Here is a 24,958-nt window from a genome sequence, read left to right as displayed (position 1 = left end):
TATCTTAGTTGCAGGTCCTCCTAGTCGTGGGATGTGGGATGCCGCCTCAACGTGACCTGATGAGTGGTACCATGTCCGTGCCCAGGATCCGAACCCTGGGCTGCTGCAGCAGAGCGTGTGAACTTAACCACTCGGCCATGGAGCCGGCCCCTATTCCATTTATTTATGTCATCATCAACTCCTTTCAATAATGCCTTATACTTTTCATTGTACAGGTTTTTCACCTCCTTGGTAAAACTATTCCTACATATTTTATTCTTTTGGTTGCGATTGTAATGGGGATTGTATACTGTTAGTTCATTATTAGAGTATAGAAACACAACTGATATCTGTAAGTTGATTTTGTACCCTGCAACTTTGCTATAGTTGTTGATTATTTCTAATAGTTTTCCAATGGATTCTTTACAATTTTCCACATAGAAGCATGTTATCTGCAAACAGCAAATTTCACTTCTTCCTTGACAATTTGGATGCCATTTATTTCTTTTTCTTGTCTAATTACTCTGGTCAAAACCTCCAGAACTATGTTGAATACCAGTGGTGAGAGTCAGGACCCTTGGTCCAGTTCTCAGAGGGATGGTTTCAGCTTTTCCCTGTGGAGTATTATGTTGGCTGTGGGTTTGTGACATATCATCCGTATTATGTTGAGGTACTTTCCTTCTATACCCACTTTATTAAGTGTTTTTTTGGGTCATAAATGGATGTTGGATCTTGTCAAACGCTTTGTCTGAATCTATTGAGATGATCATGTGGTTTTTATTCCTCATTTTGTTAATGTGGTGTATTACATTGATTTACTTGCAGATGCTAAACCATCCTGGCATCCCTGGTACAAATCACACTTGATCATGGTGTGTGATCCTTTTAAAGTATTGTTGTATTCAGTATGTCAATATTTTGTTGAGGCTTTTTGCATCTTGTTCATCAGTGATATTGGCCTGTAATTTTCCTTCTTTGTGTTCTTGCCTGGCTTTGGGATCAGGGTGAATTTGGTCTTGTAGGATGAGTTATGATGTGTTCCATTTCTTCAATTTTTTGGAATAGTAAGAGAAGGATAGGTATTAAATCTTTGAATGTTTGATAGAATTCTCCAGAGAAGCCACCTGGTGCTGGACTTTTATTTTTTGAGAGGCTTTTGATTACTGTTTCAATGTCTTTACTTGTGGTTGGGCTACTCAGATTCTCTCTTTCTTCTTCAGTTTTAGAGGTTGTACAAGTCTAAGAATTTATCCATATCTTGTAGATTGTCCAATTTGTTGGCATATAGTTTTTCATGGTATTCTCTCATAGTTCTTTGTATTTCTGTGGTATTCATTGTAATTTCTTTCATTTTTAATGTCATTTATTTGAGCCTTCTCTCTTTTTTTTGTTAGTGAGTCTGGCTAAGGGTTTGTCAATTTTATCTTCTCACAGAATGAGCTCTTTGTTTCATTGATCCTTTTACAGATTTTTTTGTTTCAATTTCATTTATTTCTGCTCTAATTTTTATTTCCTTCCATCTGCTGACTTTGGGATTTGTTTGTTCTTTTTCCAGTTCTGTTAGGTATAGTTTAAGATTGCTTATTTGAGACTTTTCTTGTTTGTCAAAGCAGACCTGTATTGCTATGAATTTCCCTTTTCCTTTTTAGGAAGATTAGCTGTGAGCTAACATCTGCTGTCAATCCTCCTCTTTTGGCTGAGGAAGACTGACCCTGAGCTAACATCCGTGCCCATCTTCCTCTACTTTATATGTGGGACACCTACCACAGCATGGCTTGCCAAGCAGTGCAATGTCCACACCCGGGATCCAAACTGGTGAACTCCAGGCTGCTGAAGTGGAACATGTACACTTAACCACTGCACCACTGGGCTGGCCCCTGAATTTCCCTCTTAGGACCACTTTTGCTGCATCCCATATGAGTTGGTATTGTGTATTTTTCGTTTGTCTCCAGATATATTTTTATTTCTCCTTTAATCACTTCATTGACCCATTAGTAGTTTAGTAGTGTGTTGTTTTGTCGTCACATATTTGTCACTTTCCCAGCTTTTTTTTTGTAGTTGATTTCTAGTTTCAAAGCGTTATGATCAGGAAAAAAGCTTGATGTGATTTCAATCTTCATAAATTTATTGAGGCTTGCCTTATTTCCCAACATATTGTCTATCTTTGAGAACGTTCCATGTGCACTTGAGAAGAATGTGTATTCTGCTGATTTCAGACGGACTGTTCTCTATATATCTATTAAGTCCATCTCTTCTAGTTTTTTATTTCATTCCACTATTTCCTTGTTGAGTTTCTTTCCAGATGATCTACCCATTGATGTAAGTGGGGTGTAGAGGTCCCCTACTATTTATTGTGTTATTGTTAATTTCTCCTTTTAGGTCTGTTAATAGTTGGTTTATGCACTTTGGTACTCCTGTATTAGGTGCATATATATTTATAAGTGTTATCTGTCACTTTTATAATCACATTCCGCCCCTCTTTGTCTCTCATTGTCTTTTTTATCTTGAAGTCTACTTTGTCTGATATATGTATGACAACATCTGTTTTCCTTTGTTTGACATTAGCTTGGAGTATCATCTCCCATCCTTCCACTCTAAGCCAGTGTTTGTCTTTAGAGCCGCAATGTGTTTCCTGGAGGAAGCATATTGTCAGGTCTTGCTTTTTAATCCATCCATCCACTCTATGCCTTTTGATTGGAGAATTCAATCCATTTACATTTAGAGTGATTATTGATATATGTGGGATTAATACTGACATGTTATCACTTGTTTTCCAGTTGTTATGTATTTCCCTCGCTTATTGTCCTATGTTTTTCTGACTGCCAGTTCAGTTTGCTGTTTTTCTAGGATGGTGTTCTCAGTTTTCTTTTTATTTATCATTTGTGTTTCTGCTCTGATTTTTTTGTTTAGTGTTTACCATGAGGTTTGTATAAAAGATCTCATAGATGAGATGGTCCATTTTCTGATAGTCTGTTATTTCCTTAATTTAAGCAGGTTCCATCTCTTTCCTCCTCCCCATCTAAGTTATTGTTGTCACAATGTATTTCATTTTTGCTGAGTTTGTGATTAAATTGAAGTGATTATAGTTATTTTTGATGCTTTCCTTACATCTATCTTTAATGTTATAATTGTTTGCTAACATGTTCTGATAGAGAGCTGCAATTTTCTGATTTTGTCTGCTATTTATCTCCTTGCTCTAAGCTTTGTAAACTCTTCTTTCTTTCTTTCTTTTTCTAGGTATAAGGGCCTTCTTGATAATTTCTTGTAGGGGGGTCTTGAGGCGATGAACTCCCTCACTTTCCATTTGTCTGGGAAAGTTTTTATTTCTCCATCATATCTGAAGGATAGTTTCACTGGATAGAATATTCTTTGCTGAAAGTTTTTGCGTTTCAGAATTTTGAACATGTCATTCCACCCTCTCCTAGCCTGTAATGTTTCTGATGAGAATTCTGCTGAAAGCCTCATAGGGGTTCCTTTGTAGTTTATTTTCTTCTGCCTTCCTGCCCTTAATATTTTTCCTTTGACATTCACTTTTTTAGTTTTACTAATATATGCCTTGGAGAAGGTCTTTTTACATTGATGTAATTAGGAAATCTATTGGCTTCATTTACATGTAATTCCAGCTCCCTTCTCCAGGTTTGGGAAGTTCTCAGCTATTATTTCTTTGCACAAGCTCTCTGCTCATTTCTCCCTTTCTTCTCCCTCTTGAATACCTATAATCCTTACGTTAGATTTCCTAATTGAGTCGCATATTTCTCAGAGAATTTCTCCATTTCTTTTTAGTCTTAGTTCTCTCTCCTCCATGTGTAGCATTTCTCTATTTCTGTCCTCTAAATTACTGATTCCAGCCTCCATAAATCAGTTCTATTTTTTAAGGACTCCAGGTTTTCATTTATCTCATTCATTGTGTTTTCATATCCAACATTCCTGTTTGATTTTTTAAATAATTTTAACCACTTTTGTGAGGAATTCCCTCTGTTCATTAATTTTCCATTCCTGAGATCATTAAACTGTCTTTCTGAGTTTTCTTGTAACTCACTGAGTTTCTTTATGATAGCTATTTTGAATTCTCTGTTATTTAGATTGTAAATTTCTGTTTTCATGATTGATTTCTGGTTGCTTGTCATTTTGCTTCTGGTCTGGAGTGTTAATATACCTCTTCATACTATTTGATGGGGTAGACGTGCCATTGCATAGTGATAATATCCGGTTGTAGTTCTACCTGATACTGCTGGGGGAAGGCAGGAACTATGTCTTCTGAGCTCTCTGTGAACCCTAGAAGATATGCCTCTGTTGGAAGCTGTGCTGATGGGTCTATCTGTGTTTGCCCACTGGCTGCTGCTCCTTTACACATCTATGTACAAGTGGTCTGGTGGGGATGCCTGTTCTGGCTGACCAGGTGGGAGGGGGCGAGGGACACTTTCTTTCATGTGCACGATCCTGCCTGCCCCTGCTCTGCAAAGTCTGCTGGCTTGGGCTGCTCACATTCGTGTGGAGTGGACACCCCTGTGATTGCTTAGCTGCCTTGGTGTGGAGCATTTGTACAGGCTAGGAGGCAACTCCAAGAGCACAGATTGTCCCGTAGAGAGCTGTCTTTCTCACCTTCTCCTCTCAGTGTCACTCCTGGCTGCCATCCCATGCCCTAGATCACTGCCACTTGGGGAGGGAGAGGAGATCTCCTTACCTCCTCCCACTGCCTCCTGGGGAGGGGTCCAGCACCCCCATCTTCAGACGTATGTCTGTGTGGATCTCTGAGACATCTATTGAGTTGTGTGAATGTCCTCTGTTGGTTTGTGAATGTCGTTTTTGCAGTATCTTATGGGGGAGACACTAAGGGAAGAGCTCCTCCACCATGATGCTGATGTCACTCCTCAGTTTTGGCATTGTTTTTGTGCTACAGGAGAGGTTATTTTTATCTAAACTACTAGGCTCAGCCCTTCTTCAGCCCCTAGGAGTTACATTAATCTCACATACATGGTATTCACTATCCTAATGGTCTCTAGTATTCCTTATCCATTCTTCCTTTCTGGTGAATGCAGTTCTAAAGTATAAATTTTCATAAAATATTATTCTATGGCTTCTCACTGCTCTCAGCATTAGATTCTAAACTACACAGCATGGCTTCCTCAAAACCTTTTATGATTTGACCTTTTGGTTATTCAATCAGCTTTATCTTTCACCATTATTTAAATGCCTTCTCTGATCTAGTCATATAGGTGTTCCATGCTTTCAACACTCCTGGTCTTTGCTTACACCTATAATGTTCTTCTTTCCTTTCCTTCACAGTCCTTTATACCTCCTATTTGCTTCGCATTTGACATCACTTACCTATTCCTCACCCCCCCAAACATGTTAGGTGTCATTCTATTGAGTGAATAGTATCTTTCCTGTAACATCCTCTTTCTTACTTATGGTGTACCATAAGTTTCAAGTTTCTTGTCTGTATATTCACCAGAGTATAAAATTGTGTAGCAACATTGTAATCACCACTGATCATCAGCTCCTATAAAAAGAACTGGCATATACATTTTCATTGAATAAATGAATGCATTTATTACATTATCTGGAGCATCATGGTTGTAAGTAATTGAAATTGTAAAAATAACTGCAACACTGAAATGACAACCTACTCAACACCAGAAGCAGTTGATTGGTTAAAAGTCTTAGAAGGAACCTGACTTCTATTCTGGACAGAGATAAATACATACCTGCAAGAATAGATAAGGTTGTAGTTTTTCCTGCCCCATTTTGTCCTAGAAGCATAGTTATCTGCCCCTTATATAAATTCAAAGACAGGTTGTTTACTGCTACTTTGTCACCAAATTCCTGTGGGATACAAGAAAGAATAATTTTATATGTGTCACTATCACTTATGAAAGACAAACACTCATATCCTCTATCTTTAGAAAAACAAAATTATATCACCAAACTCATGTTGTAAAATAAAGATGATTTGAACAAGGAATAATATTTGCAGGTGCACTGAGTTTGTATATTAGTCACAATAAGGGTGAAGGTACAGTGGTATGTATATCTAATTACATTTGGTAAGGAAAATGGAGACTTCTCTACATTCTATGTATGGAGAGTGTAATACAGTAATTATGGGCTCACTCAAGTGTAGCAAGAGCCAGGGACTCTGCCACCAATGATCAGAAAAGTTGATGCTATGATTTCACCTAGAAGGTTGGTGATTCATAAAAGCATGCCTGGAAATTGTTGATATTCTAAGCAGAAGTTGGCAAACTCAAACATGGTGCATTATCTGTTTTTGTATGGTCAATGAACTAAGAATGGTTTTTACACTTCTGAAGCCTTGTTAAAAACAAAACAAAACAAGAATTTGCAATAGATACTCTATGTGGCCCATGGAGCCTAAAATATCTGGTCCTTCATAGAACATGTTTGACAACCCTTCTGATGGGTATCTTGGAAACTTTCACTATTTCAACCTGAAATTAGAACGCTTGTGGTTCCCAAGAACTCACTTAGGTGAATCTAAAATCTGCCTATGTGTCTGTTTATAAGTACCTCTCATTGGAAATCCTAACTAGAAAGCAAACAGGGAAGGGAATTTGGGGGAATTCAGTTCATGGATTCTCTTCTGCAGTGTAGGAGAACCTTAGAAAGAGGTGGTAGTGTTGCCAAGTCGACAAGAGACAATCCAGAATAATATGTCTACAAACTCTCCCTAGGCCTGGGCTTCTCAACAGTAGCACTACCGACACTTTGGGTTAAAGAATTCTTTGTTCTGGAGGGCTCTTCTGTGCCTTGCAGGATGTTTAGCAGCTTTCCTGGCCTCTACCCTCTAGATGCCAGTAGCACTCCTCTCTTTACCTCTCACTCCCTTGGTTGTGACAATCAAAATATCTCCAGATATTGTTAGATGTCCAATGGGGGGACACAATCAACCCCAGCTGAGAATGACTGCCATAGGGAATCTAACTTTTTTCCATGAATTAAATTACCTTACAGATGCTGATAATACTATAATTTGTCTCAGTCACTATCTCTCCCCAAAGCTATAGTTCTGCCTCTCCAAATGCCTACAAGAAACATGAGTTTAAATACTCAAAATATCTCAAATTCAATGTTTAAAACTCTGCTTATTGTCATCCCCTGAAAATATACTCAACTATAGTCTAGGTCAGTGAATGGCCCCAAAATTCAGCTAGATGTACAAACCAGAAACCTGCATATAATCCTACACTTCTCCATCCATATTAACTACTGCCATAAGTCACCAAGTCCAATTAATTAATTTAGGCCAGAGGTTATCATTCTTCATTCAACAACTGTTTACTGAATGCCAATTATGTATCAGGCATTGTGCTATTTGCTAGGATTATATTTAGGAATAAGTCACACAAAGCCCCTGCTTTAATGAAGCCTTTGTAAAGGAAGATAAGAAAAAAAGTAAAGGTATGTAGAAGTAATTATGGATTAAGATCAACTTTATGAATAAAACAAAGGGCCTGGAAAATTGGAGTTGTGACATATTACATGTGAAACAAATGTTTATAATGGACATCAGGAAACAAAGGACAGTGATTCCTGAGAGCTGGAAAACAACTTGGAAAACATGATTGTCCAAGCCTAGCTAGATAGAGTTTCCAGCCATGGCACAGAGACAAGTAACTCAGGCGGAGTCCAGCAATCTACCTGAGTTGAAGATAGGGAGCTGAGTCCATTGAGGTGAAGGGATAGAATACTGGAGAGGATACAGATGCATGCAGAGAGAAATATGAAGATCTAAAGTGGGTCCCCTAGAGTATTCAAAGAAGAACTGATCAACATAAGCATGTGAGGAACCTACCTGAGGATGGAGAAAGAATCATTTAAGGATTAGAGGCAACAGTCCTTGGCACTCACCTAGATCCAGGAAAGGTGCTTGTTTCCAACAGGCAGACTAGAAAATTTCAAGATTCATAGGGCATCGGGTAGATTACAAAGAAGAAAAGGTTTTGCCTCAATAGTAGGGAATAATTAACTGTAGACTAAGTAATGCATAAATGAAAAGGTTGAACTACTTCAAACTCACTTAATTCTTCCAGATAAAAAATCAAAAGTATTTCATGGAATATAGAATCAGGTAGAATCCAAAAATGTAAAGAAGTAGGAAAATATGACCTATAATGAGGAAAGCAATTGATCAATTGAAATCAACCTAGAACTTACATACATCTTGAAATTGATCAAACACATTAAAATGATTATAGTATATACCATACGTTGAGAAAGATACAAAAAAATGTAAAAACAAATAGAACTTCTAGAGATAAAAACTACAATTTATAACATGAAAATACACTTGATGAGATTTACAGCAGAGTAGACATTGTAAAAAAAATAGTTAACTTGAAGACATAGCAATAGAAACAATAGAAAACAAATTGCAAAAATGAGCATCTAAAAGAACAAAGCAATATCAATCTGTGATACAACTTCTAGTGGCATAATATAGGTATAGTTGAAGGCCCCAAGCAGTTTGGGACATAAAAATCACTGAACAAATAATGGCCAAAAACTTTCCAAATTTGATGACAATGATAAACCTACCCACTCAAGAAGCTCAACAGACCTGAAGATCAAGAAGGAAACTACCCCCAAGGTATATCATCATTAATCTGCATAAAACCATTGCTAAAGAAATGCCTTGAAAGGTGCCAAAAAAAAAAAGAACTGTACATGCAGGAAAAAATGACAAAAGTGAAAACAGATATTTCATTGGAAACAATGCCTGTGAAAAGACAGTGGAGAAACACCTTTAACCTAACATTCTATATCCAGTGACAATATCTTTCAAAAATAAAGATAAAATAAAGAGCATTTTAGACATAGAAAATGTGAAAGAATTAATCACTAGCAGACCTGCACTAAATAAACATCAAAGCTAGTCTATCAGGCAGAAGGAAAGTGATACCAGATGGAAATCTAGATATAAAGAAAGGACAGGAGAGCACTGAAAATATTACCTACATTGGTAACTATGCATCACATTATTTTCAATTTCCTTAATATATAACTGAAAAATTAAGCACAAAGATAAAAATATATTATAGGCTTTATAACTTACGTATAAGTAAAATGCATAACAATAATAGCATGGAGGTTCTGAGTGCAAAGATAAAAGTATAACTAATGTAAGGTTCTTATATTATACACAAAATAGTATAATACCATTTGAAAGCAGACTGCAATAAGTTAAAGTTGTATAATATATGAAAGAGAAACCAGTAAAATAGCAAAACAAAAAAATTAAAGTTAATACAAAAAAAGGGAGATAAAATGGAATCTCAGAAAAATACTCCAAGAAAAGGCAGAAAAAGAGGAGAAGGAGAAAAAGAATATATAGTAGAAAAAGAAATCAAATAGTGGGATGATAAATATAAACCATACCACTAACATCAATAATCACATTAAATGTAAATGACACAAACACCACAATTAAAAGGCAGAGATCATCAGAATGGATAAACAGCATGAACTAACTATATGTGTATATATATGTATACAAAAAATGTTCTTCAAATATAAAGACACAAATAGGTTAATAACAAAAAGATGGAAAAAATATACCAGGAAAACTTGAACTAAAAGAGAAGTGGACCAGGCTCACCTGAAGACCTTCACACCAGGCCTTCCCATAACCCTGGAACCATCCCTAACCATCTGCAGATTCTGACACCAGGACTGTCTGCCTGTGGACCCAGGTGTCTGCCCACACGTGGACTCTGCTAGCCAGCTCATCTAGGGACCCTGCCATCTGGCCTGCTCATTGTCCCCACGAACTGGTCTGCCCAAGATTTCTGGGCGGGCACTGAGAAAGGGCTTTTCTTACTGAAGACATCCATAAGGAACAGAAGAGGTGACTGCCTCTTCAAATGTGCAGAGAAGAATATAAAGCTACAAGGATCATGAAGAATCAGGGAAACATGACACCACCAAAGGTACAAAGTAAGACTTCACTCCAAATTGGTAGTGAAATTAACAAAATTAATTGCTTGAAATTATAAAATAATAATAATAATAAGAAGAAAAATAAATAAATAAAACTCCAGTAACCAAACCTAAGGAAATAGAGACCTATAAACTGTTTGAAGAAGAATTCAAAATAACCATCTTAAAGAAGCCTAGGGAGGGGCCAGCCTGGTGGCGCAGTGGTTAAGTTCACACATTCCACTTTGGTGGCTCGGGGTTTGCTGGTTCTGATCCCAGGTGTGGACCTATGCACTGCTTATCAAGCCATGCTGTGGCAGGTGTCCCACATATAATGTAGAGGAAGATGGGCACAGATGTTAGCTCAGGACCAGTCGTCCTCAGCAAAAAAAACAGGAGGATTGGCAGTAGATGTTAGCTCAGGGCTAATCTTCCTCAAAATAAATAAAGAAAGAAGCCCAGGGAGCTGTAAAGAACACAAATAGACAACTAAAGGAAATCAGGAAAACAACAAATGAAAAAAGTGTGAAGTTTGACAGAGACAAAAACTATAAAAAAGAACCAAATGAAATTGTGGAGCTGAAGAATCCAATGATTGGATGGAAAATTCAATAGAGGGCATCAAAATCAGACTTGAGCAAGAAGAAGAATCAGTGAACTTGAATATAGGTAATTAAAAGTTATCCAGGCTGAAGGATAAAAAGAAAAAAAGAATGGAAAATAGTGAAGAAAGCCTACAGTATATATGGGATAATTAAGAAATCAGTATATGCATTATAGGAGTCCCAGAAGGAAAAGAGAGAAAGGGGCAGATTTATGAAGCCCAAAGGAGTCCAAATAAGTTAAACTCAAGGAGATCTACATTAAGACATATTAAAATTAAACTGTCAATTTCAAAGACAGAATTTTGAAAGCAGCAAGAAAAAAGCGAGTTGTCATTTACAAAGGAACTTCTATAAGACTAAAGAGGATTTTTCAGTAGAGACCTTGCAGGCCAGGAAAGCATGGGATGATACATTCCAAGTACTGAATGAAAAAAATGGCCATCCAAGCATACTATTCCTGAACAAAAATGTACTTTAAAAATAAAGGAGAGATACTTTCTCACACAAACAAAAACGGAGAGAGTTCATCACCATTAGACCTGCCTTATAAGAAGCACTAAAGGGAGTTGCTCAAGGAAGCTAAAGAGTAACACGAAAGCACATGAAAGTATATATCTCAAAGGTAAAGGTAAAAACAGGGAAATACAGAATAATGTAATACTGTAAGGGTGGAATATAAATTGTGTTTAACCCTAGTAGAAAAGTCAAAAGAAAAAAATTTTAAGAATAACTACAACCACAAAAAATGGTTAATGGATGCATAATATAAAAAGAAGTAAATTCTTACATAGATAATTTAATGTGTGTGTGGGGGAGCAAAAGTGTTGAGTTTCTTAATGCAGTTGAAGTTGAGTTATCAGATTAAATTCTGTTCTAAGAAGTTTTATGCAAGTCTCATGTTAACCACAAAGAAAAAACCTATATAAGATTAAAAAAAAGAATCAAAGTATATCACTACAAAAAATCATCAAGTCTCAAAGGGAGACAGCAAGAAGGGAACAAAAGAACTAGAAAACAGATAAAGAACAATTAACAAAATGGCAATAGTCCCTACCTATCAAGGATTAGTTTAAACATAAATAGATTAAACTCATCAATCAAAAGATACAGAATGGCTGAATGGATAAACAAAGTCCAACTATATGCTGTCTACAAGAGACTCACTTTAGATTTGAGAACACAGATAGGCTGAAAGTGAAGGCACGGAAAAAGATACTCCATGATAATTTTAACCAGGAAAGTATGGGTGGTTATACTTATAAGCAGACAAACAGACTTTAAGTCAAACACCATCACAAGAGAAAGGAGGTCATTTTATAAGATAAAAGGGTCAATCCATAAAGAAGATATAACAATTATAAATTTATATGCAACCAAGATCAGAACATCTAGAAATATAATGTATACACTGACAGAACTGAAGGAAAGAAATAGTCCTAATAATAGGACACTTCATATCCCACCTTAAATAACAAACATCCAGAGAGAAAATCAATAAGGAAACAGCAGACTTGAATAGCACTATAGATGAAATAGACCAAATAGACATACCCAGAACATTTCACCCAAGCAGGAGAACATACATTCTTCTCAAGTGTATAAGGAATATTCTCTAGGCTAGATCACGTTAGGACAAAAACCAAGTCTTAACAAATTTAAGAAGACTGAAATAATTCTAAGTATTTTTTTCCAATCATAATGGAATGGCACTAGTGATCAGTAACAAAAGTAAAATGGGCAAACTCACAAATAAATGGAAATTAAACAACACACCATTGAATAAACATGGGTCAAAGAAGAAATCAAAAGGGATATTTGAAAATATCTCAAGACAAATGAAAATATAGCACAACATACCAAAACTTATTGGATGCAGCAAAGTAGTTTATAGCGATAAACACTTTCTTTTTATCGAGGTCATAATAGTTTATAACATTGTGCAATTTCAGTTGTATATTATTATTTGTCAGTCACCATATACATTCACCCCTTCACCCCTTGTGCCCACCCCCCACCCCCAAACCCCTTTCCCCTGGTAACCACTAAACTGTTCTCTTTGTCCATGTGTTTGTTATCTTCCACACATGAGTAAAATTGTACAGTGTTTGTCTTTGGCTTATTTCGCTTAACATAATACCCTCAAGGTCCATCCACATTGTTGCAAATGGGACAAGTTTGGTTTTTTTATGGCTAAGTAGTATTCCATTGTATATATACATACAACATCTTCTTTATCCAATCATCACTCAGTGGGCGCTTGGGTTCCTTCCACATCTTGGCTATTGTGAATAATGCTGCAATGAACAAAGGGGTGTATAAGTCTCTTGTAATTGTTGATTTCAAGTTCTTTGGATAAACATTCAGTAGTGGAATAACTGGGTCATATTGTATTTCTATTTTTAATTTTTTGAGAAATATCCATACTGTTTTCCATAGTGGTTGTACTAGTTACCATTCCCACCAGCAGTGTATGAGGGTTCCCTTTTCTCTACAATCTCTGCAACATTTGTTATTTTTTGTCTTGGTGATTATAGCCATTCAAATGGGTGTAAGGTGATATCTTAGTGTATTTTTGATTAGCATTTCCCTGATGATTACTGATCTTGAAGATCTTTTACTGTGCCTATTGGCAATCTGAATATCCTCTTTGGAAAAATGTCTGTTCATATCCTCTGCCCATGTTTTGATGAGGGTAGTTCCTTTTTCTGTGTTCAGTTGTGTGGGTTCTTTATATATTAAGGAGATTAACCCCTTGTTGGATACATGATTTACAAATATTTTCTCCCAGTTGGTGGGTTGTCTTTTCATTTTGATCCTGGTTTCCTTTGCCTTGCAGAAGCTCTTTACACTAATGAAGTCCCACCTGTTTATTTTTTCTGCTGTTTCCATTGTCCGAGTAGACATGGTATTTGAAAAGATCCTTCTAAAGACCAATGTCAAAGAGTTTACTGCCTGTATTTTCCCCTAGGAGTTTTATGGTTTCACATCTTACCTTTATGTCTTCGATACATTTTGAGTTAATTTTTGTGTATGGTGTAAGATAATGGTCTACTTTCATTCTTTTTCATGTGGCTGTCCAGTTTCCCCAGCACTATTTGTTGAAGTGATTTTCCTTTCTCCATCACATCTGTAGATGTGTGGTTTTAATTCTCTGCTTTTAATTCTGTTCCACTGATATGTGTGTCTGTTTTTGTACTAGTACCAGGCTGTTTTCATTACTATTGCTTTGTAGTGTATTTTGAAGTCAGGGATTGTGCTGCCTCCAGCTGTGTTCCTTTTTTCTCAGGATTGGTTTAGCTATTCGGGGTCTTTTGTTTCCCCATATGAATTTTAGGATTCTTTGTTGTATTTCCAAGAAGAATGTGATTGGGATTGCATTGAATCTGCAGATTGCCACAGGTAGTATGGACATTTTAACTTTGTTTATTCTTCCAACCCATGTGCATGGAATATCTTTCCATTTCTTTGTCATCATCCATTTCTTTCAATATTATCTTCATTGTATAGGTATTTCACCACCTTGGTTAAATTTATTCTGATATATTTTATTCCTTTTGTTGTGATTGTACATGGGATTGCATTCTTGAATTCTCTTTCTGTTAGCTCATTATTAGAGTATAGAAATGCAGCTGATTTCTGTAAGTTGACTTTGTACCCTGCAACTTTGCCATTGTTGTTGATTATAATAGCTTCTGATGGATTCTTTAGGGTTTTCTATATATAGAATCATGTTGTCTGCAAAGAGTGAGAGTTGCTCTTCTTCATTGCCTATTTGGATTCCTTGTATTTATTTTTGTTGCCTAATTGCTCTGGCCAAAACCTTAAGTACTATGTTGAATAAGAGTGGTGAAAGTGGGCACCATTGTCTTGTTCTTACTCTCAGAGGGATGGCTTTCAGTTTTTCCCCATTGAGTATGATGTCGGCTGTGGGTTTATCACATATAGTCTTTATTATGTTGAGGTACTTTCCTTCTATTCCCATTTTATTGAGAGTTTTTACCATAATTGGATGTTGGGTCTTCTCAAATGCTTTCCCTGTGTCTACTGAGATGATCATGTCATTTTTATTCCTCATTTTGTTAATGTGGTGTATCACATTGATTGATTTGAAGATATTAAACCATCTCTGGTATAAATCCCACTTGATTATGGTGTATGATCTTTTTAATGTATTGCTGTATTCGGCTTGCCAATATTTCGTTGAGGCTTTTTGATCTATGTTCATCAGTGATATTGGCCTATAATTTTCCTTCTTCATGTTGTCCTTGTCTGGGTTTGGTATCAGAGTAATGTTGGTCTCACAGAATGTATTACAAAGTGTTTCATGTTTCTCATCTCTTTTGGAATAGTTTGAGGAGAATAGGTAGTAAATCTTCTTTGAATATTTGGTAGAATTCTCCAGAGAAGCCATCTGGTCCTGGACCTGGGTGGTTTTTGATTACTGTTTCAATCTCTTTACCTGTGATTGGTCTATTTAGATTCTCCATTTCCTCTTGATTCAGTTTTGGGAGGTTGGATGAGTCTAAGAATTTATCCATATCTTGTAGATTGTCCAATTTGTTGGCATACAGTTTTTCATAGTGTTCTCTTATAACACTCTGTATTTCTGTGGAATCCATTGTAACTTCTCCTCTTTTGTTTCTAATATTATTTGTTTAAGCTTTCCCTCTTTTTTTCTTAGTGAGTCTGGCTAAGGGTTTGTTAATTTTGTTTATCTTCTGAAAGGATGAGCTCTTTGTTTCACTGATCCTTTCTAAAGTTTCTTGGTTTCAATTATTTCTCCTCTAATTTTTATTATTTCCCTCCTTCTGCTGACCTTGGGCTTTCTTATTTTTCTAATTCTGTTAAGTGTAGTTTAAGATTGCTTATTTGAGACTTCTCTTATTTGTTAAAGTGGGCCTGTACTGCTACGTATTTCCCTCTTATGACTGCTTTTGCTGCATCCCGTATGAGTTAGTATGGTGTATTTTCATTTTCATTCATCTCCAGATGTTTTTTGATTCTTCCTTTAATTCATCAATGATCCATTGGTTGTTCAGTAGCATGTTGTTTAGTTTCCACATCTTTTTCACTTTCCAAGATTTTTTATTGTAGTTGATTTCTAGTTTCATAGCATTATGGTCAGAAATATGCTTGGTATGTTTTCAATCTTCTTAAATTTATTGAGGCTTGCCTTGTTTCCCAACATCTAGTCTACCCTTTAGAATGTGCCATGTGCACTTGAGAAGAATGCATATTCTGCTGATTTGGGGTGGATTATTTATATATCAATTAAGTCTATCTGGTCGGGTTTTTTGTTTAAATTCACTATTTCCATGTTGAGTTTCTTTCTGGATAATCTACCCATTGATGTAAGTGGGGTGTTAAGGTCCCCTATTATTATTGTATTGTTAGTATCTCCTTTTAGGGCTGTTAATAGTTGCTTTATGTACTTTGGTGCTTCTGTGTTGGGTACATATATATTTCTAAGTGCTATGTCTTCTTGGTGGAGCGTACCTTTTATCATTATATACTGCCCCTCTTTGTCTCTCATTACCTGTTATATGTTAAATGCTACTTTGACTGATAGAAGTTTTTCAACACCTGCTTTCTTCTGTTGGCGATTAGCTTGGAGTACTGTCTTCCATCCCTTCACTCTAAGCCTATGTTTGCATTTAGAGCTGAGTCGTGTTTCCTGGAGGCAGCATATTGTTGGGTCTTGTTTTTTAATCCATTCAGTCACTCTGTGTCTTTTGATTGGAGAGTTAAATCCATTTACATTTAGAGTGATTATTGATATATGAGGGCTTAATGCTATCATTTTATTGCTCTTTTTCCAGTTCTTCTGCATTTCCTTTGTTTCTCATCTCATGTATTTTGGACTACCAATTCAGTTTGGTAGTTTTCAATGATGGTTTTCTTAGTTCTCTTTATTTGTCATTTGCGTCTTTGTTCTGATTATTTCTTTAGTGGTTACCATGAAGGTTGTATAAAAAAAATTCATAAATGAGATAGTCCATTTTCTGATAGTCTATTATTTTCTTAATCTAAGCTGATTCCATCCTTTTCCTCTTCCCCTTCTAAGTTATTATTGGCACAACTTATTCCATTTTGTGTTGTGAGTTTGTGGTTAAAATGATGAGATTATATTTATTTTTGGTGGTATTTTCCCTTTATGTTTAATGTTATAATTATGTATTTCCTAACCTGTTCTGATAGAGAGATGTGATTTTCTGATTTTGTCCACCTATTTATCTCCTTGCTGAAGGCTTTGTAACCACCCCCCCTTTTTTTTTCAGGTATGAGGGCTTTCTTGATCATTACTTGTAGGGGGGCATTTTGTGGTGATGAACTACTTTAGCATTTTTGTCTGGGAAATTTTTTATTTCTCCATCATATTTGCAGGATATTTTTGCTGGATAGAGTATTCTTGGCTGAAAGCTTTTGTCTTTCAGAATTTTGAATGTTTCATTCCACTCTCTCCTAGCCTGCAAGGTTTCTGATGAGAAATCTGCTGAAAGCCTGATAGGAGTTTTTTTGTAAGTTATTTTCTTCTGCCTTGCTGCCCTTTAATATTTTTTCTTTGCCATTTACTTTTGCCAGCTTTACTACCATATGCCTTGGGTCACGTCTTTTTACATTGATGTATTTAGGAGATCCATAAATTTTTTTCACCTGTATTTTCAGCTTCTTACCCAGGTTTAGGAAGTTCTCAGCTATTATTTCTTTGGACAAGCTTTCTGCTCCATTCTCCTTCTCTTTGTCTCTGGAATACCTATAATCCTCATGTTATATTTCCTAATTGAGTCAGATATTTCTTGGAGAATTTCTTCATTTACTTTTAGTCTTAGTTTTCTCTCTTCCTCCATCTGCAGCATTTCTATATTTCGGTCCTTGAGACTGCTGATTCACTCCTCCATATTATCAGCCCTCTTATTCAGAGAATCCAGATTTTTATCTCATCCATTGTGTTTTTCATCTCAAACATTTTGATTGGTTTTTCTTTATAGTTTCAATCTCTTTTGTGAAGAAGTTCCTGATGTCATTGAACTGTATATCTGTATTTTCTTGTACCTAGTTGAGTTTTTAAATGATAGCTATTTTGAATTCTCTGTCATTTAGATTATAAATTTCTGAGCCTTCAGGATTGATTTCTGGGTGCTTGTCACTTTCCTTATGTCTGGAGGTTTAATATATTTTTTCACACTGTTTGACAACGTGGATTTGTGCATCCACATAATGACAGTATCTGGTCACAGCTTCCACCTGCCACCACTGGGTGGAGGTCAAGAGTTGTGTATTCTGAGCCCACTGCAATCTGTGGGTAGCTCACGCACAGCTGCTACTTTTCTTTCTGTGTGGGCAGTAGGGTCAACTGGCTGAGCTGAAGCACTGGGCAGGGGGAGGGGTGCTTTCTTTCACCTACGTGATCCTGGGGGCATTCTCACTCTGCCCTTGCTATCTGTTCTCCTGGGGTGCTGGCTTGCTGAAGACACCCCCACAATAGCTTAGTCACCTCTGTGTGGGGCTTTCCCACAGGCTGTGAGGGAACTTATGTAAGGAATCTAAAATAGTCAGCCTAATATAAGCAGAAAGTAGGATGTGGTTATCAGTGGCTGGGGGGTGGGGAATATGGGAAGTATTAATTAAAGTGTACAGAATTTCAGCTATGCAAGATGAATAAGTCCTAGAGATCTACTATACAAATCGTGCCTATGGTTAACAGTACTGTACTGTATGTTTAAAAATTTGCTGAGAGGCTACATCTTTTATTGTGTTCTTATTGCACACATGAAAATAGTAAATAAAGAGGAGAGGAGGAAACTTTTGGAAGTGATGGATATCTTATGGCATAGATTTTGATAATGGTTTCATGGGTGTATACTTATTTCCAAACATATCAAATTGTATACATAAACATGTATGACTTCTTGTATGTTAATCAAATCTCAATAGAGTGGTTTAAAAAAACACATGGATATTGCCTAGTTAATATTGCTTTTTTCAAAGACGATAACTTATATAAACATTCAGAAAAATGTTCGAATTTCATATTTGCACTGGAACAAACCTGACATGTCTTAGTGTTATTATAATAAAATAGAATTCAATAACAACAACAAAAAAGATAAGTGGTGTGGCTATATTAACATTAGTCAAAGTAGATTTAAGAGTGAAGAATACTGCCAAGAATAAAAAAATGTCATTTTATAATGACAAAGAGATAAGCTTTTCAAGAGGATATAATATTCCTAAATATTTATGTACCCAGTACCAGAAATTCAAAATATATGAGGCAAAAGTGATGGAACTACAAAGAGAAACAGAAAAATGCACAGTTGTTTTCAAAAACTTCAATACTTTTCTCTCAAGAATCATTAGAATACGTAGAATCAGAAAGGATATAGAATACTTGAAGAACTACCAACTAACTTGACCTAATTGACCAAACAGCAGATTGCACATTATTTTCAAGTACTCATATAACAGTTATCTAGACAAATAACAGTCTGAGCCATAAAACAAAAATCAATAAATTTAAAAGGATTCAAGTAATATAAAGTGTCTTCTCTGACCATAATCAGAGTTATGTTAGAAATTAACAACAAAAAGATCTCTGGAAAATCCCCCAAGTAATTATAAACTAAACGATACAAGCTGTACAAAAGCTCTTTGGGAAAATGAAAAGGAGGAAATACTTCCCAACTCACTCAGTGAGGCTAGCACTGTCCTGATAACAAAACTAGAGAAATGCCTTACAAGAAATGAAAACAACAGAGCAATATCCATCATTAACCTAAATAAAAATATTATAAACAAAATTTAAGAAAATTGAATCCATAAGAAAGGATAATAACAGTTTCACTTCTGGAAAATAAGCATGAAGAGCTCCACAGACCCACTTGCCAATGAAATAAGAAAAGCTGGTGCAAATTGAAAAACAAAACAAAACAAAAAACTTAAAGTCTCCAAGAATTGTCCTAAGGGCATACAGCAAATGAAGAAATATTTATTTAAGAAAATCTACTAAAACTTGGTGAGAAAAGCAAGAGTGTGTTATTTAACATTTGGTTGCTTTAGTTTGTCATCTAAGAATCATTCTAATTTCCCCCTTTTCCTTCAATGCCCATCTATCCCTCAATATTCTTAGTTCTATGGAAAATATCCTGGATCTGCCCATTTCCCTTCATATGTACTGCCATGACCCTTGTCCAATTATCATTATTTCTTATGGAAAACCTTCCATATGGTCTTCTTTTTCCCACACTTGTCCTTCTAAACTCCCCACTCTCCAACATCCCATTGTCCACACTGTGGTCAAAATGATCTTTAAAAAACATATACCATATTCCTACAGTGCTTTGAACCAAACGATGGCTTCCCAATAAAGCCATTTACTATCATTCTTTTGCCTTGATGTTTTGCCTCCAAATATATTGGTCTTCTTTCTGTTTCTCAAACACATGAAGATCTTTCTCACCTCAAGGTCTTCAAATTTGCTATTTGCCTACTTGGGTGTTCTTCTCTTAGCTTTTCAAATAATTGGTTCTTCTCATTCTTTAGGTCTCAGCTCAAAGGTCATCTCTTCAGACATATTTTCCTTTAACTGTATTTAGTGATTTCCTCCCCACCCACGCTCAAATGCTACTACTGCATCATCAAGTTTATCGTCTTTAAAGAATTTATTACAAAATTTGGTTATCACTTGTTGTCAAGCCCATCAGAGGAGATTAAATGTAAGCATAATGGATAGATCAAATAAGAACTTATTTGTAAAGATATATATATATATATATATATATATTCTTCTATTAATGCTCCTTAAATTAGAACTATATTGATTATGACTCTTCATTAAGCATCTCATTTATTATCTTGGAATGGCCAGTTACAAACAATTCCAATTCACAGTATATGGCTTTCAGTCCTTGCAGGAAAAAGAGGCCTCTGAAAGAATACCTTGTGCAAATGTTTGATCTGGATACCTGCCACCAAATTAGGAGGTTCAGCTTGAAAATACTTGTCTTCATTTCTCCCACAGCATTTCATTTCTTCATTTTCCCTTCTTGTTGTTGGTTGGCCAAACCAATATGAGTGCTACAAAGAAAGCCAAAATGTAATTACCAAAATAAGCATTAAGAAATGAAGCATTCCATCTGAACAGACCTATAACAAGTGACTGAATCAGTGATCAAAGCCTCCCTAAAATAAAAGCACAAGACCACATGGCTTCAAATGGTGAATTCTACCAAACATTTAAACAAGAACTTAACAATAATCCTTCTCCAAGCCTTCCAAAAAGTGTAAGAAGTCGAAACATTTCCTAACTCTTTCTATAAGCTCAGCATTACCCTGATACCAAAGCCAGACAAAGACATCACAAGCAAAAAAAACTACAGAGCAATATCCCTTATGAATATAGACACAAAAATCTTCAACAAAATACTAGCAAATAGAATCCAACAGCATATCAAAAAGATTATATGTCATGACAAAGTGGGATTTATCCCAGGAATTCAGGGGTTCAACACATGAAAATCAATTAATGTAATACATCACACATCAATAGAATAAATGGAAAAAAACCACATGATCATTTCAAACGATGCAAAGAAAGTCTTTGAAAAAATGTTTCATGATAAAAACACCCAGAAAACTAGGAATAGAAGAAAACTTTCTCAAAATAATAAAGGGTATTTATGGATAAAACCCCACAGCTGACATCATACTCCATGGTGAAAGACAAAGCTTTTCCTCTAAAATAAGGAAGAAAGATGGCTGCTTCCATCCCTGCTATTCACCACTGTACTAGGAGTTTGAGCCAGAGCAATGAGGAAGAAAAAGAAATAAAAGGCATCCAAATTGGAAAGGAAGAAGTAAAACTAGCTATATTTGAAGATGACATGATCCTACAGATAGAAAAGCCCAAAGAATTCACCCCTCTACACATACTACTAGACCTAATAAACACATTCAGCAAAGATGCAGGGTACGAGATCAACATGCAAAAATCAGTTGTGTTTTTATACGCCAGCAATGAACAATCCAAAAAGAAAATTAATAATCCCATTTACAATAGCATCCAAAGAATAAAGTATTTAGCAAGAAAGTTAACCAAAGAGGTGAAAGACTCACACACTGAAAACTATTAAAAACCTTGCCGAAAAAATTTAAAGAAGACTTAAATAAACAGAAAATTCATGGACTAGAAGACAATATTTTTTAATAGGGCAATATTCCTTAAAGCAATCAACAGATTCAATGTAATCCCTATAAAAATTCTAATGGCCATTTTTGCAAAAATAGAAAAGCTGATCCTTAAGTTTACATGGAACTTCAAGGGCCTTCCAATAGCTAAAACAATCTTGGCAAAGAAGAATAAAGTTAGATGACTCACACTTTCAGATTTCAAAACTTACTATAAAACTACAGTAATCCAAACAGTGTGTACTGGCATAAGGATATATATACACAGACCAATGGAATAAAATTGAGGGTCAAGAAATACAGACATCTATAGCCAATTGATTTTCATTGAGGGTGCTAAGACCATTCAATGGGGAAAAACAGTCTTTTCAAAGAGTGGTCCTGGGACAACAGGATATCCATATGAAAAAGAATGAAGTAGGATTCTTACCTCATACTATATAAAAATTAGCTCAAAATTTACCAGTGATTTAAACATAAGAGATAAAACAATCAAACTCTTAGAAGAAAACATAGGGATAAATCTTTATGACCTTGGATTTGACAATGGCTTCTTAGATGACACCAAATTCACAAGCAACAAAAGAAAATTAATAAATTGGATTTAATCAAAATAAAAAACTTTTGTGCATGAAAGGTCACTATCAAGAGAGTGAAAAGACAAAACACAGAATGGAAGAAAATATTTGTAAATCACATGTCTGATAAGGGTCTAGTGTCCAGAATGTATAGAAAGACAAACAACCCAATTAAAATTGGCACAGGACTCGAATAGACATTTCTCTAAATAATAAATACAAATGGCCAAAAGCACATGAAAAGATCTCAACATAATCATTAGGGAAGTGCAAATGAAAACAAGATACCACTTTATACCCACAAGGATGGCTATAATAGAAAAAAGGAGAATAACAAGTATTTGTGAGGATGTGTAGAAGTTGGAAACCTGGTACATTGCCTGTGGAAATGTAAATGGTTCAGCCACTGTGCAAAACAGTTTGGTGGTTCCTGAAAACATTAAAGATAGAATTATCATATGAACTAGCAATCCCCCTCCTAGGTATATTCCCAAAAGAATTTAAACATGTATTCAAACAAATACTTGTACACAAATATTCATAGCAGCACTACTCAAATAGCCAAAAGATGTCCTATATGTCCAACTATAGAGTACTCCTTATACATGCAGTTATGGGTGGCTTAATGATGGGTATATGTTCTGAGAAATATGTCATTAGGGGATTTTGTTGCTGTGTAAACATCATAGAATGCACTTACACAAACCTAGATGGTATGGCCTACTACACACCTAGGCTATATGGTACTAATCTTATGGGACCACCATCACACAGGCAGTCCATCGTTGACCAAAACATTTTATGTGGTTCATGACTGTACAATGAAATATTATTCAGCAATCAAAAAGAATGAAGTACTGGGGCTGGTCCAGTGGCATAGTGGCTAAGTTTGCATGCTCTGCTTTGGCGGCCCAGAGTTTGCCAGTTCGGATCCTGGACATGGACCTACACACCACTCATCAAGCCATGCTGTGGTGGCATCCCACACAGAAGAACTAGAAGGACTTACAACTAGGATATATGACTATGTACTAGGGCTTTGGAGAGAAAAAAAAAAGAGGAAGACTGGCAAGAGATGTTAGCTTAGGGCCAATCTTCCTCACCAAAAAAAATCATGCCTTAAAAAGAAAAAGAATAAAGTACTGATATATACTATAACATGGATAAATCTCAAAAACATAAGTGAAAGAAACCAGACAGAAATGGTCACATATGTATGATTCTATTTATATGAAACACCCAGAAAAGGTAAAATCTATAGAAAAAGAAAGCTGATTAGTGGCTATGGGCTTGGGACAGGGAAAATGGGATGTGACTTCTTAATGGGTACAGGGTGTTAGTTTTGGGTGATGAAATATTTTGGAACTAGATATGTATGTGTACACTGTAAATGTGCTAAATGCTGCTGGCTTGTTCATTTTAAAATGGTTAATTTAAAGTTATAGAAACTTTATCTGAATTAAAAATTTAAATGTGAAAAAAGAAATGAGGCACTCTAAGAACCTGCACTTTGGCTTGGTTTACTTTGTGAGATGGAGAAAGCTGTTGCATACTTTCAGGGATTATATTTTTCAGGAGAATTATGTATGATTTGAATCTCCAGGGCTTAGAAGCAAAAACTCTTAAAAGGCTAGTGTTCAAGAAGTAGGGGCAAAATGGAATTACTCAAAAATGAGGGCACAGCCAATGCATTTTATCACACTTGGTCAAAATATCTTCTTTGTACTATATATTATCCAGTAATGGTAAGGGTCATAGAGGGCAAGGTGCAGATTATCTCCTACTCTAAGTAAATTGGTCTAACCATTGAAAGGAAGCAGATGGTGAGAATAGAGATATGGGAAATATCTAATCCTCCACTCACTAGGATCTAAGAAACCATCACATATTAATTTAGCTGGGAATAACTTTTGCAGAGACTTTTTAGGTTTCTTTATCCTTCAATCTAATTCACTATGTAGCACTTGGCTGAAGAAGGATTATTTTACTCTCAATTTTAATCTATGGGGTGTCAGTGCCTTATCTATTGATATTGTGCATTTGCATATGTGAAAGGCTTTAAGGTATAACAAGAAATGGCTAGGGGGCCGGCTCCGTGGCCGAGTGGTTAAGTTCGCATGCTCTGATGCGGCGGCCCAGGGCTCGGATCCTGGGCGTGGACATGGCACCACTCATCAGGCCACGTTGAGGCGGCGTCCCACATCCCACAACTAGAAGGATGTGCAACTAAGATATATAACTGTGTGCGGGGGGGGTGGGGGAGTTTGGGGAGATAAAGCAGAAAAAAAAAGAGAAAGAAATGGCTAGCATTTTATTATGGCTGGTATGCAGATGAAAATGATTCTGCACCTGACCTTTTCATTTGATTATAAATATTATGAAATAGGCTCATAAGGACTATCTTCCTTTGCAATACAGCAGCATTAGAACTTACCATAAGAAAAAAGTACCATGGTTGGGGCACGCCATACTGCCCTGGAAAGACAGTTTCTACATACCAGGTCACAAAGCCATACAAGAAAGCATCAAGTAAAAGCATTCCCAACATATAACCAAAGACAAGGTTATCCTCAAGGTTGGCTGGTGTCCAGAGGTTATCCCACTTAGCACCAACTTCTGAAATAAAAAGGAGATATTTACCATAGATGACAACCCTGTGACTGAAACAGC

General features: G+C 36.0%; 1 protein-coding gene across 23 annotated transcripts in view; it reads right to left on the bottom strand.

The window, feature by feature from the left end:
- Nucleotides 1–24,958, bottom strand: part of LOC103567621 (phospholipid-transporting ATPase ABCA3-like) — a 223,642-nt gene that overhangs the window by 123,990 nt on the left and 74,694 nt on the right. For 22 of the 23 annotated variants that reach the window (XM_070568409.1, XM_070568408.1, XM_070568411.1 and 19 more), the window contains 3 exons: nt 24,723–24,904; nt 20,463–20,600; nt 5,688–5,805 (listed from right to left, as the gene is read on the bottom strand). In XM_070568409.1, coding sequence (XP_070424510.1) covers nt 5,688–5,805; nt 20,463–20,600; nt 24,723–24,904 — 438 coding nt within the window. The remainder of the gene's footprint in view (nt 1–5,687; nt 5,806–20,462; nt 20,601–24,722; nt 24,905–24,958) is intronic. The other variant, XM_070568429.1, reaches the window with a different exon arrangement.

Source organism: Equus przewalskii, chromosome 12 (assembly GCF_037783145.1).
Source record: "Equus przewalskii isolate Varuska chromosome 12, EquPr2, whole genome shotgun sequence".
In the NCBI taxonomy this organism is placed as follows: Eukaryota; Metazoa; Chordata; class Mammalia; order Perissodactyla; family Equidae; genus Equus; species Equus przewalskii.
This window is presented reverse-complemented; position numbering and strand designations above follow the sequence as displayed.